Source organism: Balaenoptera ricei, chromosome 1 (assembly GCF_028023285.1).
Source record: "Balaenoptera ricei isolate mBalRic1 chromosome 1, mBalRic1.hap2, whole genome shotgun sequence".
NCBI lineage: Eukaryota > Metazoa > Chordata > Mammalia > Artiodactyla > Balaenopteridae > Balaenoptera > Balaenoptera ricei.
In genome coordinates, this window is record NC_082639.1 from 33556824 (window position 1) to 33576234 (window position 19411).

General features: G+C 36.7%; 1 protein-coding gene across 12 annotated transcripts in view; it reads right to left on the bottom strand.

Annotated features, from left to right (window-relative positions):
• SCMH1 (Scm polycomb group protein homolog 1) overlaps positions 1–19411 on the bottom strand; it is a 198052-nt gene that overhangs the window by 136221 nt on the left and 42420 nt on the right. For 4 of the 12 annotated variants that reach the window (XM_059919957.1, XM_059919943.1, XM_059919935.1 and 1 more), the window contains exons 2-4: positions 16345–16422; positions 3850–3918; positions 3380–3403 (exon numbers count right to left, since the gene is read on the bottom strand). In XM_059919957.1, coding sequence (XP_059775940.1) covers positions 3380–3403; positions 3850–3918; positions 16345–16369 — 118 coding nt within the window. In that variant the 5' untranslated portion in view covers positions 16370–16422. Of the gene's footprint in view, positions 1–2279; positions 2478–3379; positions 3404–3849; positions 3919–8389; positions 8520–16344; positions 16425–19411 lie in introns of those variants that run through there. The other 8 variants (XM_059919942.1, XM_059919944.1, XM_059919939.1 and 5 more) reach the window with 6 other exon arrangements.

Here is a 19411-nt window from a genome sequence, read left to right on the forward strand (position 1 = left end):
ATTTCTAGACTCTGTACTCTGTTCCTCTCATCAGTTACTCTCTTCCAGCACCAGGAACACTTTGTTTCATGTAATTTTACAATCAATTTAAATAGAGCAAGTCCTTTTCATAACCCTTAACCCTAGGTTTTCTTGGCACTGTCAAATGATTACTAAGTTTTGGCATATCCAGCACTAATAAAACCCAGTTATTCTAAAATGTCCAAAGCTAAGTTTATAAGATACACAGTAGTTCATTCTTAAAACACGGTCCATAGGCCTTTTAGTTCAATTGCTTGACGTTTTTTTAATGGATCATCTAAACATAAAACACCAAGCCAAAAAAAGAATTTTTACTTTACCTGTCTTCCCAAGACAAATCCCACCATTCCCAATCTCCTATAACATCCTATTCACACCTTTATTTCCATACTCTCTACATCATATTATCATAATTATTTATGTAAGCTCTTTATGGATTGAGGATATCTTTTATGAACTTTTAAAAATCTTCACTGAAACTTAATAGAGGTGCCATAAAAGTTTGAAAAGTGAGTGAATGAAAAGAAGCAAACCAGTAATAGTCCTACTCTTTTCTGGACTAGTAACATCACATCACACTTGGGAAATTAAATGTTCTGGGAGCTATACTTTGAGAGGGATAGAACAAAGCAAAGCCTAAATGGTGACCTAAGTGATGAAGAGACACAAAACCATGTCACATGAGGACCAGCTGAAGGAATAATGAACATTTAGCATGAATAAGAAAGCAAAGTCTCAGAGCCATTGCTTCATCCATCCATCCAACAAATATTTATATTGTGTATCAAAGCACTGTGCTGGAGATACAACCATGATCAAAATACTGTTCTTGCCCTCATAGAGCTTCAATCTATTGAGGGATAGAGACTAAACAGCCAACTGTAATAAACTGTGATAAGTGCTACCCTTGGAGATGCAGTGTGCTACAGGAGGGTTTGTGGAAGGATTCCCACAGGAAGTAACTGCTAAGCTTCTAAGTTAAAGTATAAAAGGATAAGCAGGGAGTCAGCCAAAGAGAGAGGGAATTCTTTTGTTGTTGTTGTTTCAGACAGAAAGAAAAGCATGTATGAAGGCCCAGAAGTGAGAAAAAGCAGTTCTAAACCTGAATCTTTTGGTATGGCTACTGGGTAGATAGATAGTTTAGAAAAGAGGTTGTCGATAAGAGCAGTGTTCAGGTTTCGGAGAGTCTCATATACCACACTACTGAGAAGAGGAAGCACAAAAGGGTTTGTGGGAGGAGTCACTCTGTCTGCAGTGTGAAGAATGGATTGGAGGAGGGTAAGGCTGCAGGCAGAAGACTAGTTAGGAAGATTTTCTAATAATCTAGGTATGAGATGATGGTTGCTTGAACTAGGAAAAGTAACAGAGTGGCAGTGAGAAAGCAGCCCTTAGAGCTGCTTTCAAATAACTAGAGGCCGGTGAGTGAAAAACCGGCTAAACCTATACCATAAGGCTCTAAAAGTTATAGGTAGGACTAATAGAATTGACAAAGAAACAGATTTTGGCCCAATAAATATTTGTCTAAATATAAAGTGAGTTGCTTGGGGAGTTTAAGACAAGACATTTTACAAGAAATACAAAATGCTGGATTTTGAAATGCTGAGTCAAGTTGGATTATTTTAAGCCCTCTTCCAAACTCTGAGATTCTAAAAATCTACTGAATTTTCTTTCAGTTTGGTATTTGGGACTACTCTCTATGCTTGATGGACAAAATGAAATATGCAAGATTAATTTATCAGAGGCTATGCCTGGCTGTACTACCTCTACTCTCACAAGGAAAAACATACTTTCAAATTTTAATATCACTTTATGTACTTCATGTTAAATTGAGTATCCACTTTTCACAATTCCCTGTCAATAGAATAGGTTGTTCACAACATACTTTAAATGTCACTGAACTAGAATTGTTATTATCATTCACATTAGCAACAAACCCCAAAACAGCAGCAGCTATCTATCACTGAGTGCCTTCTGTTTGCCTGCACCATGCCATACTATGTTCAATATTTCCCCTGTTAATTATAACCTGAAAAGTAGGTTTAAGTAAGATGGGTTTTATTTAGGCTCAGAAAGATTAAGCATTTTTCCTGAAGTCACAAAACTGGTAAGTGGGGAAAAGGAATTTGAACCAAGGCCTGTCTGATTCTTATGTCCATGCTTTTTACCACACACCAGTACCTTAGAAAGCTTGAGGAAAGTTTTAAGGAATAATAAAAAGTGACTATCATTTATTGTTTATCAAGTGTCAGGCCCTTTACCTGCATTATTTCATTTCATTCATTTCTTCAGCTCATATTCATAGAATGCTTCACTTCAAAGAATGTCACAAGATTTGACTTAAAGTCTGAGGTTAGTCGCTGAACAAATGAAAATAATAATCCTCCAAAGTTGAAAAGTATTTGAGAGTTTTTAAGATGTTTTCACATCCATTAGCTCATGTAATCTTCTTAACAACCCTGTGAAGTAGGTAGAATGGGATTATTATCCCCATTTACAAATCAGAAAACCAAGGATTAGTGTCACAAAGTTACTAAGTGGCAAAGTTGGCTTTCCTAGTCTAGTGTTCTACTACTTTACGTTACCTTCTTTGTCAGTGGGCAATGAAAGTAATATGTTACTGGAAGAAAAGGAAAGAGGGAGCAAACAGAAAATGATAATAATAGGGCTGAACACAGTAAGTTGCAATAACAAAATATATAACAATACTTCAACAAAAATTAATGAAGGTATCAGGATATTAATATTTAAGGAACATGCAGAATTTTAAAGGACTCTAAGAAGTTAAGACTGACATTTATATAGGAACCCTGAAAGCTGATTGAGAAATATTAACATTAGTTTCATTTCTAAAATCCTAGTGCGGAAGTACACTATTCAGGGATGAAAACCAAATGCAGTATCAGTCTGACTCCTGTTGTTTGATATTTTAATATTTCAGTTTTTATGTAGTTAAAAAATTTAGAAAATCTTTAGGTTTAATTTCAGTTCAATATATCTCATGAATAATTTCTTTTGGGAAAATCCCAACAAATTCTGATTTATGGACAATGGAGGTTTGTTTTAGTTTTGGATTTAGTGAATTAAGAAGTAACTTCCAGTTTGGTTCAGTTCCCATTCCTTCTTGTACTCATGTAATTAACCACCTCTCTCCCTTTTTGTTAGCGTGGTCTGTGGCCTCTTGATAAGGAGAGTTCGTCATGACAGCAAAGATGAATTACGTGGGCTCATTAGGCAGACAAGAGCACAGGATTCACTAGTTCATGAGACAGAGACACATGGAATTCTTTACCTAGTTACAATCTAATCCCTGGCTTAGTAATTCCCCATATTTAACAGAAACACACAAAAAAAATCTTACCTAGCTCCAGGATGTCAGTAGCTTCTATTAAAGAAAAAAATGTTACAGCATAAGTCATCATGACAAACACACCAAAATGACAGAACAGTGAAATTCTGGGGTAAAATGAGGGCTTGAGAGCTTGTGTAGTTCAATTCTCTCATTTTAAAAGATACTCAGTTCATCACTAGTAGTTATGGAAGTACACCACCCAATTCTGCCTTACTCTTAAAAACTATGGAAATCCAGAGAGGCTAAACAACTGTTCCTAAAGCTATGAAGCTAATTTGAGATTGTCTGGACTCAGAATCTAAATTTCCTGATTTCATGCTCAAAACAAAGCATATTGCTTTTGACAGGTACCTCTACAAACTATATTTGCTTGTGCTTTAACCAGTGAGTTCTTGGTACACTCAGACCTCTAAAAACAAAGGTTTTCTGGTAAGAGATGTCAAATTAAATTTTTCCATGCTAAATAGAGTTTTTCTTACCTTGATATTGGGATGCTGACTCTGATAGGTGACCATATTTATGTTTTCTAACATCATTCCAGTCTATTACTGCAGGAAGAGAGAAAACAGTCATGTGCAAAGAAAGTACAAGATTCAGTACTTCTCCAATTCAGCAGTATGTTGCAATAGTCTTTGATAAAATAATCAACTTCTGAGATTCTAGTCTAAGGAAATAATCCAAAATACAGAAAGAGGTTTTACTTAAAAAGCTTTAATATTGGTTATAATAACAAAAAAATTGGGGTGGAGGGGGCGCCTAAATGTTCAAAACAGAAGACTGATTAGGATACTGCAATACATTTGTCACTTGACAAAGTATTCTGCAGCTGTTTCATTTTTACAAAGGTTAAACAATAAAATGGGAAAATGTTTAAGTTATAACATTATCTGGTAAAATATGGGATCAAAAATTATATTCAAGGAATAATCACAATTATGTAAAAAACTGAAACCAAAGAACGCCTATGTTACGGACTGAATTGTGTCTCCCCCAAAATTCATATTGAAGTCCTCATTCCTCAGTACCTCAGAACGTGACTGTATTTGGAGGTAGGGTCTATAAAGAAGTAATTAAGTTAAAATGAGATCTAAATTTAGGGTGGGCCCTAATCCAATATGACTGGTGTCCTCATAAGAAGAGGAAATTTGGACAGAGACAATGATAGAGAAAAGACTATGTGAAGACATAGGGAGAAGACAGACATTTACAAGCGGAGGAGAAAAAACCAACCCTGCTGAACCTTGATCTTGGACTTACAGCCTCCAGAACTTTAAGAAAATAAATTTCTGTTGTTTAAATGACCCAATCTGTAGCCTTTGTTATGGAAGGCCTAGCAAACTTAACACAATCCTAAAAAGTTATCGCCAGGAAAAAAAAAACAGAAGTAAACACAGCAAATATAAACAAATGGTTATCTTTGGATGGTGGTACTGTTTTTCTCCCCTTTCTAACCTCAAATATTTTCAAATTTTCTATACAGAGTATGTATTACTTCTATAATGGAAATACCTTTTCCTTGTTTGAAAATTTAGATTCATCTACTGACCCCACCACTTTCTCACCATTATTTACCCATCATGTTTTCACTTCTCTTCTTACCCAGCTCAGATTCCATGGTTCCTCACTAAAATCACTCCATGGCAAATACTCTTAACTCCTTCCCACCTCTTTTTTGTTGTTGTTGTTTTTTTTGGTGAAACTTGCCTAGTAAAGCCTCAACCCTAACTCTGGTTAAAACCACTTCTCCACCTATATCATGCCTAGCCCAATAGCTCACGAGTGCTAAAGAAAAACAAGTGCAAGCTTACTGGTCTCACCCTAAACTCATGGCTACAATTCTCAAATGCTACTTACTTAACACTGTCCAGAAATCAAACCACATTTCCCTACTATGTCTGCTTTTCTCCTTTCCAAAGAAATAAATTCATATATTTTTCTCTCTCCTCATACTACAAATATTCCCTCCTTCACCTTCACTCTTAGGGGATGACGTTAATTCAGCGTTCATTGAGAAAACAAAAATAATAGATGAGAACCTTCTATATGCCACTCATTTCAGGAAGATTCAGCCTTGATCTTGTTTAGTGGTACATCCCCAAAGCATAGTACAGAAGCAGGTGCTCAGTTAATATCTGGTGAATGAATGAATCTACTTATTCATCATTCTTTCTGATTTTTCTTCTGCTGCTGTGGATGAAGCGTCTCTGTTTTTAATCAACAATCCACCCTACAATTTTTCTCCAGATCCCATTTCCTATCATCCTCTTAACGACTTTGCAAGTATTTCATTTCTAACAGATCGTTTGCATCAGTATTCTTACTGCTCCATCATCTCCTATCAAAACAAACACACAAAAATCCCAAACAAACATGCTCTCCCCCAACCTTCTCTTAATTCCACATATATGCTTCCTGCTATATCTTTCAATTTCTCTGCTCTCCTTCATGGGAAAACTTATTTTAAGAGTCGTCTTAAAGGCAATAAATTATTGCCTCCTCACTTCCTCACATTATGTCCTCATTCAAATAGGGTTTTACTGCTCACCATTCCACTGTGATTTCTTCCAAATTCATATTTCCAGCACTGGCCTCTTCTTGGAATTCTACGCTTACATATACGTACAACTACCTTTAGGCCGCCTCTACATGGTTATCAATCAGATATTTCAAATTTAACATGGCTGAAACAGAACCCTATCTCTTGCCAAGCTGTTCTCCTTTTTGTCTTCCCCAAACTAGTAGATGGCATCTCCACCACCTAGCTCCTCAAGCTAAAAATCCTTGAAATTATCCTTGATGTCTCTATTTCCTCTACACTCAAATTCAATCCATCAGTAGTTTCTGTCGGGCCATATCCCAAATCCATCCACTGCTCTTAATTTCACCACTCACACTCTAGTTTAAGTCACTATTATCTCTTATCTGGACCGTTACAACAGCCTGCTAACTTGTATTCCTGCTTCTACTCTTGCCCTATTCCAACCTATTCTCCACAGAAAAGTCAGAGTGAGCATTTTAAAACACAAGACAGATAATGTCATTTATCTGCTTAAGGACCTCAAATAACTTCCCACTGAGTGAAGGGTGCCTTACAAAGCTAGGCAGGATCTGGCTACTGCCACTTCTGTGATCTTGTCTGTTATGACTTTTCCCTTTTCCACTACACTCTAGTCACATTGGCCAGTGTCCCACTCCAAGTGTTTGCATTTTCTCCTGGTTTGATGTCGCCAGTCTTTCTAGTAACCTGCTATGTTTGTTCTTCTCTAAATCATGAATAAAGATTACAAACTTGATCAGGCTTCAAAATTGCTGACAGAGACAAAAGATATTAGGGTATCATAACTGAATTTGTGTTTAAAATTTTTCATAATTATTTTAGGTAAGGAAAGAAATGATGCCATGAAACACTATGTCAGACCTGCTCTGTCCAACATGGTAGCCACTTGCCATATGCAGCTGCTGAGCACTTGAAATGTGGCTAGTGTCACTAAGGAAGTAAATTTAATTTTGCTTTAATTTTTATTAACTTAAATTCAAAAATTGACATTTGGTGCAGTTATTGGGAAAATTTTTTAAGTGTGTTTGGAAGAAAACTGGGTATGAGAATCTATTTTTTCAATGATAGATTTTTTTGAAATCTAAATACAGATCAAGTATTTCTGATAAAACTTTAGTGTCTGAATTGAGATTTACTGTAACTGTAAAACATATACCCGATTCTGAAGACTGAGTATTAAAAAGGGAATATAAAATAGCTCATTATGTATTTTTATATTGGTTACATGTCAAAATAGTATTTTAGATATAGTAGATTAAATAAAATATATTACTAAAATTAAATCCCCCCTTATTTTTTCACCTTTTTCCATGTGGCTATTAGAAAAATCTAAATTACATATGTGACTTACATTGTATTACTATTGGACAGTGCCATGTTGTCCAACTGTAGTTCAATGTGGCTGTAGCAGAAGGCATGCAAAGGGTATGATAAGAAAAGTGAAATGTGGTCATTGTCAGTGGCTATAATTTTTACTATATCTGAGAAAGCAGATCTACAAGCAAGAAGCCAATGGACAAGAAGCAGAGGTGAGGGATGGAGGAGAGAATATAGTACTGGCCCATGGGATCTTGGTTCTGGAGGCTCATTAAACCCTTGTTTTCCACATGGCTTGGTTGTTCAGCCTGCTTAGTAATTAAAAAAATTCTAACTATTTCAGATGTAGAGGTAGAAGAAAAGGCTTTACAGAAAATATGATTTTAGTGTCAAGTGGAAGAGCAAGCTTGACTTAATCTCAGACAAAACAAGTCATCCCACCTAAGTAAAAACCAAGTAAGGGTTAAGACACAATAAACTAGAAAACTGTGCTTAAACATAAAGAGATCTTATCTTTAAAGATTTCTGATAAGGTTCTTAGTTTCTACAATACTAAAATTTTATTTAGAATCTAAACTCTGAAGTTTGTAAGGTAGTTTTCTACTAAATTCAACTAATACTATTAAAAATATGACTATAAAAAAAGGCAAGAATGCATACCTTCCAGAAATGACAAGTTTTAATGACATTTAAGAAATATAATACAAAGTGTCTAGCACAGTGCCTAACACAGAGAACAAATTCATTAAATAATAAGTTTTCCTTTCTTTCCTTTCTTAATAATAATCTCTTATAGAAATATTATAATATTATAGAAATTATAGAAATAATAGAAATTATTATAGAAATATTGTTATAGAAATATTATATGTTATTATATGTTATAATACATTAAATATTATAATTATTATAATATTATAATATGTTATAGAAATTGTTATAGAAATATTTTTAGGTATTTAAAAAGCAAAACTTCCAACCTCCTCTTGTAACCTTGAAAATTGATGCTAATGACAAAAAAGACATCATGGTTAAAAGAAAAAGATAACGAGTGACATAATTAGTAGTGAGGAATTCCTTAAATTCACTCCTTGCCAAGTCTCTTAACCCCTCTTACCTCCAGGATGGGGTAAAAATATACTTACCGCTAGGTTGCATAGTCAATGGACTAAAAACTGGTCAGGGAGTTAAGAGGTTTGGGATTTACCCCTGGATCCACCAATACCTTGCTCTGACCTCTGACAAGTCAGTTTCTCTGTATGTTAATTTCTCCATCTGTAAAATGGGGGTGGGAGGAAGGGGGACACTTATTACCCTGTAAAGGACTGAGACTTTACTGGTACTAACAAATTGGACTACATTATAAGAAAAGTAGGACATTTAGATATAATGTTTTTGCTTATTAGAATATCTCAGGGTTGGATAGTACTTTATGGTAAGTACCACAGGTTAAATTGAACTAAGCCTCAATATTCACAGAAATAAAAAATATAGATATTTGCCACATTTGTTCCCATGCAAATACCAAATTTCCAACTAACCAGGTTAGGCCAAAAAATCAAAAGATACTAAAAATACATTAACACGGGGTTATAAACTGAATTACGTACCACCCCCGCAAATTCGTATATTGAAGTCCTAATCCCCCAGTGTGACTGTATTTGGAGACAGGACTTTTAAGGAGGTAACTAAGGTAAAATGAGGTCATAAGGGTGGGGCCCTAATCTGATAGGACTGGTGTGCTAATGAAAAGGAAGCAGTACCAGAGATTGACTGGTCTCTGTCTCTGTCTCTCAACACCCTCCCCACGAACACATACAGAGAAAATGGTCAGGTGAGGACATAGCCAGAAAGCCAGAAGGTGCTCTGTCTATAAGCCAAGGAGGGAAGTCTCACCAGAAACCAACCCCACTAGCATATTGATCTTGGACTTCTAGCCTCAGGAACTGTGAGAAAATAAGTTTCTGTTGTTTAAACCACCCCACTTGTGGTATTTTGTTATGGCAGTCCAAACACACTAATACACATGGTCATAGGACAAATGAAGCTATAGCAGTTCTTTGAGAGTACCTCATATAACACTATTCAGTTTTCAAGTTGTCCTAAAGAATCTTCACTCTTCCTTTTACTACAGTCTGATTGGTGGTAAAATAGAGCATAACAAAATAAAAACAACAAAAGAAAACCAAGCTGGAAGTTAAAATTTTATCCTGTTTTGAATCACAAGACTATTTTCCCTTGACGATTTTAGGCAAGTTGTTAATTGCACTGAACCTGTTTTTTCTAAATCAGTAAAATAGGGATGCTCATCCCAATGCTACTTGCTTCACTAGGTCGCTGTGAAGAGCAAATGAAAAAATGGCTTGAAAAGTGCATAATAAAGATAACAGGGATCATTAAAGGAAAACTTGCTGTTTACTACCTTTCTCAGAGGGAAAGCTCAGATCCTGACTAATACAATGTATGTACTTACAAAAAGGACATAGGACATTAGAACCTCCTGTTACTAGTTAGCCCCTATGGATTCTCATATTCACGTATGGATTCTCTAGTAATTTGCTAGAATTACTTCTGCTCTGTCCTTTCTTCCTTTGGCCTCCTCTTACTGCAGACTGGGACCTTTAAAAATTTTGGTAATGCATTCTTCTCAGGAGAAGTAAAAGTGCCTGTATTAATTCCAAAAGACAGTTAATGACACTAAGGGGCTGGAGTAAGAAGAGTAACCTGAATCCTTAAAATGGATGTCTGGAGCACTGAAACATTTAAGAGAGTAATCTCTGGAATTCTAGAAAATATACCCTCTTTGATTTCTAAGAAAAGAGCACAAGAGCATATTCTAGTAATATCTAAAGTAATGCTGTCCAATAGAACTTTCTGTGATGATGGAAATGTTCTATATCTGTGTCATCCAATGGGTAGCCACTAGCCACATGGGGCTATTCAGCACTTGAAATGTGGCTAGTGTGACTGAAGAGTTGCATTTTTAATTGTACTTAGTGCTCCTTAAATTTAAATAGACACATGTGGCCAGTGGCTACTGTATTGGGTAGTGCAAATCTAGAGAACATAAAGACTCTGGTATTTCTGGAAACACTTGAGGGAAAGATAGTATGTAGCAGAAAAATCTACAAGGCCATGGAAGCATCCTTTCAAAATGTGATAAAACAATCACAATAGAGCATCCCCCGAAGCAAGGAAAAGTCAAAAAAATTCTTCATGTATTATATTAAGAAAAAACTTAGTTGTAAATTATCATTGTATATTAACAACAGTAATAATATTAATTATTAACATTATATAGCTATTATTTTTAAGTGTTTACTATGTACCAGATATTGTGCTAAGTATTTCAATAACACCATCTTGTTGAATCCTCACTAGTATGATACCACTTAGTATGGTATCATTACCCCTTTTTACTAATGAGGAAATAATATTCAGAGAGGTTGAATAACTTTCTGAAAGGTTACAGTCAGTAGAAAGGCCAGGATTTGAACCTGAACTATGTTCTTAACTACACTGCCTTCTCCTCAAAAACAAAACAAAACAAAAGCAAAAAAACTAACAAAAAATAAATCTTAACAAATGCTTCTAACATAAAATAGCCCAGCTTGGACAGTCTACCCATTTTACTACAGTAAAACTGAAGCACTGATGCTTATGAGCTTGATCTGTACGCTGAAAAATATGAGGCATATCTGGGATTTAATGAGGTAAAACTAGATTAAGTGGAGGATGTCCATAGGTACCATGTTTCAAATATTCATAGAGCTTGGAAAATATAAAAGAAGTAATGCAGGCTTACATGCACATACTAATGAGACAGTGGGGATAGGCAGGAAGGGAAGAAGGGAACAGGGAAGGAGGAATGTTTCCCTCAGAAATGAAAACTGGAGAATAGAAAAATCAAAGGTACTTCTGAAAATCCACTAAGACAAGACAGAACTACATCAGTGGTAGAGAGCAACTGTGGTTTTAATAAACCATAATCCTATGCTGATAAGCAGAGATCAAAACAGAAAAGCTGGAAGCAGAACACCTGTCCCACTGTGGTCACGGAGGACAAGCTACAGGGGAGGCAGGAGACAGAAAAGGGACTGGTCTGGGTTGTGCCACTGATTAGCCATGCCCTCTTGTTAGAAAGTATTCCTAGTGCCTCTCAGCTGATTCTCTGCCTCCAGCTCTTCTTCATTTATTTTTACTCCATTCAGAGATAAGGGTGATGAGATGGTGATATTCCTCTGGGATGATCTGCCAGAAGAAGGGGGAGAGGAAGCAAGCTAGGCAATCCCTTTCTCAAAGAGAGCAATAAATCCTGTCTTGTGCATGTAGCAGATGTGAACAAAGAAGATGGAACAGATTTCGTCTTAGCGATCATCCCTACCCCCACTCCCTCTATAGCAATTATATATCTCTGCACTTGCACACAGAGAGAAGAACCCCAGAGAACATCAATATTTCCTTTAACAAGCAAAACTGCTAGCAATGAATGGCTAATGAAAATGCAGAAAAGCCATAACTCCCTTTGTCTTACAGGCAATCCTACTAGACTTCAACTATGTATAATGTTAACCTTTCCAGGAGGTGTGATCCAGGACACAGAAGAAGCTAACGTTTTTTAGAATGCTTCTGCCTCATGTTTCTTGAACAGGGAAGAAGTTTAGTGGTACCAATGGTGTCACATCATACCTCCTGGAAGACATATATGGATCTGTTATCATGAAATAAAGAATGCGCCACCATCATCACCACCATCGTCATTCCAGTCAATATTGGGAATGAAGCAGATGACACTACGAGATCACCTACTCCCAGTTAGAACACTTTGAAGGTAGAGCTTCATGTTCCAATTGAGGTCCTAGACTCTGAATAAGATACAGGCATACAATCTCATTTAAAGGAAAGCAACAAGGATACTGAGGGTTTAAGGAACTGAGGAGGTTTAACTAGGAGAAGAAAAGACTCAGGAGAAACAGGAAAGTTGTTTGCAAATATCTGGAGCGTTCTCATGTAGAGAAGAGATTTGCTTTGCTTGTTCAATATTACCCCAAGGGAGAGAACTAGGATCAGTGGGTGGAAGCTATAGGTAGACAGGCTTCAGCTCATTACTAGGAGGAACTTGCTGGCAGTCGGAGGTATCCAACAGTGGGATGAACTCTCTGGGAAGGGAAGGTATGAATCTGCCATCACTGAGGGCGTAGAAGTAGAGGTAAGATAACCTCTTGGTGGAAATACTAAATCATGAGAAGGAGGAGGGAGGCTGGACTAGGTAACCTTTAAAGGTCCTGCCCAAATCTGAGAGCCTATAATTTTATGGGGGTATGGAGCTCCTGCTTTCATCATTACAACACTGTGCAACTTGAGGTTTGCAGCATGGACAGTGTACATATCTACATTACCAACTTTCTCTCTGAAGGCTTACAGAAGAGTGATGGGGGGGCAGAAGAAATAACAACAATATCAGTACCATCACCATGATCTTATTTCCCTTCTGCATCTTCATCTACCACATACTTGGCACTGTCGCAGGTACTTTATATACTTTATCGCTAATCTTTGAGAGTCCAGCTAGGCTACTGTGAGACTCTGAGCTGGTAAGATATCGTCTTTGGTTTTTATTTTCCTCATCTGGAAAAGGAAGGGGTTGAACTTCACTATTCATTAAAGGGGACATTAAGGTCCCCTTTAATTTCCTTTATACTGTGAGTCCAAAGGGGGAGTAGCACTAGGGACCCAGCTCAATTATTTCCTCCCTATGCACCACAGCTTAACCTGGCAGATACTTTGAAATATCTTCCTTCTCTGGAATAATGAACAATGTGTGCCACCTTCATTTTACACAGTAAATACAGTAGTGAAAGGTTAAGTGTAAACAGAATTTTTAATAAAAAATGAAGTACATTTTGAACACACCAAAATGGTTAGTTAAAAGAAATCTTTATAAAAATAAGTTCAATGTTTGCTGCAAAGTAACTTGTTCTATAAATTTGGATTTTATATTTTGGATTTTCTCTTATCACTTTGTCCTCCACTCAGTCTGTTGGGGTAATCAGTCTGTTGGTATGAACACAGAACTATAGGTTTGAAAGGAATATTAAAAGTCATTTAGCTCAATGCCTCCTCCTCTCCCTGCCTCTAACTCCACTAACCCTAGCCAATGCTTGAATCTTCTTTCTAACATCCCTACCAAGTCTTTGCTTACTCTTCTAGTGATGAAGATCCCACATCTCCCCCGGAAGTTCCTTCCATTCTTGGCAGTGGACCTTGGCTTTAGGGAAGTGATTCTCAATAGTTTTTCTATCTCAGCAAACATGAGGGAATCCCAGAACACTTCCATCCATAACAGTAGTTTCACATACATCCAAATTTTAATAGAGGTTCTCTCTAGAGAGCAAGATGGTGATGGGAGGGAAACTTTCTCTTTTCATTTGGTATACTTCTGTTGGTAATTTTTTTACACTGCATATATATTACTTTAATACGTACATGCATACATTTTTGAAAAGTGGTCCAAGCGGGTAAATCTTTATCACAGTAGTGATGGGGCTTGGACAGGAACAAGTTCCGCTACAGGAACGACACAGAACAAAATGCAATGCTGTGTTATGATTTGACACCTCCATCGGCTGTTAATATACTCAGGTGTAGAGTGGGCACTGAATTGACTGTAATATACTTGTTGTGGGGAGGTTGAATGCCTTCTAGCTCCTTGAAAACCATTGCTAAGCTCTATCTCAACAGAGTAAGCCAGCTCTTCAGGCATTTTAAGACAGCTTTCATGTGTGCAAGGAAAGTTAACTGCCTTCTGGCCTCACCAAGGTTAAACTCAATGACTAATGGTATAACGTGTCTCACTATGTAATGAATCTGCCTCTTTTTCCCTGCCATTCTGATGAATCCATAGTACACTCTTCTAATTGGACCCTCTGCCTTCCAGTACTATTCTTCTATAGTCTGTTCATTTTCTCTTTTTCATGATGGGAGAGCACACTTCCTAATTACTAAGACTAGTTACCTTACTCCAAGCTTATGGTTGTTTTTTTATCAAATATCCCCAGATTTCCCTCCTCTACTATGAAGACTCTGCAGACAGACTGCCTGGGTTCAGATTTGGTTCTCTCATTTACTAGTTATATAACCTTGTCTAAGTAACTTTAACCCCCTGTGCCTCAGTTTCCTCATCTGCAAAATAAAGACAACAGCAGCAATTAGCTTATACAGTTGCAGAAGTTTAACTAGGATACATATAAAGCACATAGAACAGTACCTGGCATACAGTGGATGCTCAATCAACATTAATTTGTACTGCTGCTTCCTTCTCCTTCATCATCATCATCATCATGCCCTACTACTACTTAGGAAACTTTCTTACTACAGGCCCAGAGTGTTTACTTGACAACTTCTTTTCATTAGATTTCTATGTTTCCTCTTTCTCAATCCAAAGCATTCTTGACATTTCATCTCTTCAACACAGTTCTCTCTGACAAACTGGATTACAGTCAAACTTTCCCACTTGGCATTCCTACTACTATGGCTGTTTTTGTTGCATTATGATGCACACTCATGCTTCATCAATTCACATTCCTCTTCTTTTCATACCTCTGTTCAAAACCTATCTTTTAGAGCAGGGAGTAGAAAACTTTCTGTAAAGAGCCAGATAGTAAATATTTTCAGTTTTATGGGACATATGGTTTCTGCTACAACTACTCATCTCTGCCATTGTAGCATGAAAGTAGCCATACACATTAACAAATGAACATGGCTATATTCCAGTAAACCTTTATTTACAAAAACAGGCAGCCAGCAGGATCTGGCCTATGGGCCATAGTTTACTGATCCCTGATCTAGAGGAATCCTTCCCTAAATAACTCCGCCTGGCTGTGATCATTCCACTATTCTACTTCAAGTATGTACTATATTTATTTACAAATAGTTATAAACTTCTGAGTATGTTTTACGTGGTCAGTCTTCCACTTAGACTAGTGTACAGATCCTTCAAGGAAAGCTGTTATTTCATTCATTAAACAAAACGTAGCTAAGTCTAGGAGTAACACTGAGTGTTAAGAACATGAAGACAAATAAGTCCCAGTCTATGCTCACAAAGAACTCACAGATTAGTAGGACAGACAGCAACTCAAATACACTATCATAACACAATGTGATTTTTGCTATAAGAGAGATTTGCTATACAAAGTGCTCTGAGAAAAGAGAAAGGAATGATTGACTTTGCTTGGGGAGAGGAGAAAAGCTTCACAGAGGACATGAAGTTGAGCTAGGATTGTCAGAAGAAAGATGAATAGGCATTTGAGGCAAAGGGAATATAGTATAAAGGTACTAAGACATGGAAATGGACCATGTGTTTGGACAACAGCCAGCAGCTGCTGTAAAAGGAAAGTGGTAGGGTAAGCTACAGAGACAAATGACAGGAACTGAGGAAGATGAGAATACAAAGGTAAGTACCAGCAAACGAAGAGCCTCATTTGCCATAATAAGACAATGGTATGTACACAATAAGGAGTCTGGTATCATCCCAAAGATTATATTTAAACATTCAATATCAAGATCTGATTTATTAATTATATTTTACACCCATAAAGGGGTTTTAACTTTTTCATATATTATTTTAACTTTTATGTATATTATTTCCAATGTTCATAGAGCATCCATACTTACATATCTATTAAATTCTGACTAATGATATGAACTAAATAATCTAAATAATGATTATGAACTTGTGATGTAGTGAGAAGGGTACGATTTAGAAGCAAAAAATTCAGGACTAAATCTTGCAGTTTATAGTAACAACATTTGGAATAAGTCTCTTAACCCTTCATTGTTTCCATAAAAGAGGAATAGCAACAGTCCCTATTTCAAAAGCTTACAGTAAAGACTATTTGAGATAATTACATGAAGAGTACTTTGCAAACTATAAAAGAGTTGTATAAATGACGTGCAGGATATGTGAAAATTGCAGGGTAAGTTGGCAAGAAAGGGTGAGATCTTTTATTTACTCAAACAGCTTTTTGTGACACATACACTCATACACAGACTGACAGAAGGTAACTCTTCATTTCTATTACATATAAGAACAGGTTCAGACCTTTTCGAGGATCTGATTTTTGCATGGTATCATCAGCTATACCCAATAGGAATTTCCTCCTTAGCGAGATGGAGAAATCTAGAAGCAAAAGATAAAAAAAAAAAAAATTAGAAATGTGAACTACTGTAGATCGAAGGAGACCTGCAGTGAAATTAGGTTTTAATCAGAAGAAACCAGCAGGTTGAACACCTAGAAGGGCTTCCCAAGGGCAGTAATTTAGTTAGGTTTCCAGTTTCCAAGATCCTTCCCTCAGCTTTTCGAGTTCAGAACCCCGATTCTGTTAAAAATAGAACATATTCTTCAGGGCATTAACAGGTCATGAAATAATAATGGATAAACCAGAACGTTACTCTATTAACTCACTGTGAGAAAGATAACAGCCACAAAACTAAAGTATTGCACACTGAAAACTACAAACAGCACTGAAAGAATTAAAGAAAGAAGTAGAGAGACATTTACGTTCATGAATTAGAAGACTAATGTTAAGATGACAATACTACCCAAGGTGATCTACAGACTCAAGACAATCCCTATCAAAATCTCAATGATGCTTTTCTGTAGAAATAGAAAAAGCCACCCTAAAATTCACATGCTATCTCAAACAGCTTAAACAATCTTGACAATGAAGAACAATGTTGGAAGACTCACACTTCCTGATTTCAAAACCTCCTACAAAGCTACAGTAATTGAGACAGTGTGGTACTGGCATAAGGACAGGCATACAGACCAATGGAATAGAGAGCTCTGAAATAAACCCTAATATATACGGTCAAATGATTTTTGACAAAGGTGCCAACACCATTCAATGGGAAAAGGATACTCTTTTCAACAAATGATGCTAGGAAAACTGGATACCCTCATGCCAAAGAATGAAGATGAACCTTTACCTTACACCATATATAAAAATTAACTCAAAATGCATCAAAGACCAAAACTTAAGAGCTAAAATTATAAACCTCTTAGAAGAAAACATAGAGGAGAATCTTCATGACACTGGATTTGGCAATGATTCTGGAATGTGACATCTAAATCACAGGCAACAAAAGAAAAAAGATAAATCGGACTTCATCAAAATGAAAAACAATTTGTGCATCAAAGGGCACTATCACATGGATGAAAAGAAAACCTACAGAATGGGAGAAAATATTGGCAAATCGTTTATCTGATAAGGGACTAATATCTAGAATTTATAAAGAACTCCTACAATTCAATAACAAAAAAACCTCAAACAACCCAGCTGAAAAATGGGCAAAGGACCTGAAGAGATATTTCTCCATTTATCTATACAGATGGCCAATAAGCACATGAAAAGATACTCAACATCATCAATCATTAGGGAAGTGCAAGTGAAAGTCACAATGAGATACCACTTCACACCCATTGGGATGATTGGGATGGTTATTATGAAGAAAAAAAAAAGAAAAATCATAAGTGTCGGCAAGGATATGGAGAAATTAGAGCCCTTGTGAATTGCTAGTGGGACTAAAAAATGGTGCAGCTGCTGTGGAAAACTTTAAAAAGTTAAAAATAGAATTACCTTGTGGACAAGCTACTACCCAGACATCACTGGATCATTTTTTTCAAGAGGGTAGATAGAATGGAATCCAGCAAGGAACCAGAACCTGTGCCATCAACGTCAGGCATGAGTGAAATTGCAGGTTGCCCTCCGTCTCCTATTGCTGATGATCCTTCAGCTCTACCATCTCCCCTGTCCTCTCCCTCCTCCAGTCGGTAACTCTTCTTGCCTGTTCACTTGATGCCAGCCCCTGTATGCCAGCTGTTGTGCTGTACTACTGTACTTTTCAAGGTTCTGAAGGTGACCATTCTCTTGCTGTAATGCCCGGGCACCACACTTTTTACCACCCATCAACACTTCTACTGCAGAGTGTCTGCATGTCATTGCTCGTGGAGTCGTGAGGCTTGATCCTCCAGGCCCATATTCCCTGGTAGGCTGGATTCGTCTGCCTTCAAAGATTTCTGCCCTTTCAAGCATTCCAGAATTTGCCTGTGTTTCAATGGTGCCTCACATTATGGAATCCTTTTACTCTCAACATTATTAGGGTCTATCTTAGGGACAACTGGTCCAATCCAATTTCCTTTTGGCCCATGGTGCTATTTTGTATTTCCTAGTGCTTTCAGTGAAGCTTCAAGTAGACCTAAACTCCTGGCTTCTAACTAGCCATGAATCGCACAATTGTTCATTGTTTGTTATTTGTGAGAAAATGACAGTAATTAGTAGAAAATAAAAAAAAAAAAATAGAATTACCATATGACCCAGTAACTCCACTCCTAGGTATATACCCAAAAGAATTGAAAACAGGGACTAAAACAGATACCTGTACACTAATGTTCATAGCAGCATTATTCACAATAGTGAAAGGGTAGAAAAAATCCAAGTGTCCACCAATAAATGAATAAATAAACAAAATGCGGCATATACATAAAATGGAATACTATTCAGCCATAAAAAGGAATAAAATTCTGATACATGCTACAACATGGATCAATCTTGAAAATATTATGCTAAGTGAAATAAGCCAAATACAAAAGGATAACTACTGTCTGATTTCACTTATACTTGACAACCAGAATAGGGAAATTCATAGAGAAAGTAAGTAGAACAGAGGTTACCAGGGGCTGGGCAGAGGGGGGAATGATTTAATGTGTACAGAGTTTCTGTTTGAAATGATGAAAAAATCCTGGAGTTGGACAGCAGTGAAGGCTATACATCACTGTAAATGTACTTAATGCCTTAAAATGGTTAAAATGATAAATTTTATGTTATATATATTTTAACACAATTATAATTAAAAAAAAAAAACAAGCAACAGGTGGATCTGCATCAGGGTTTGACAGCTCCATTCAACCATCTCACAACAGGAACACAAACAGCTTCACAGGGACTTTCAAGAAACTAAGTCCTTGAGTCACAGCATTCCCTTTCCTGGGTGGTCCTAGATGGAACCTGCTATCAATTCTCTTTATGACCTCCCATTTAGCATGTTTCCAAGCTAGACTATCTTCTGATAAACACATCCTTTAATTTGGATAATGTTACTATCTATAT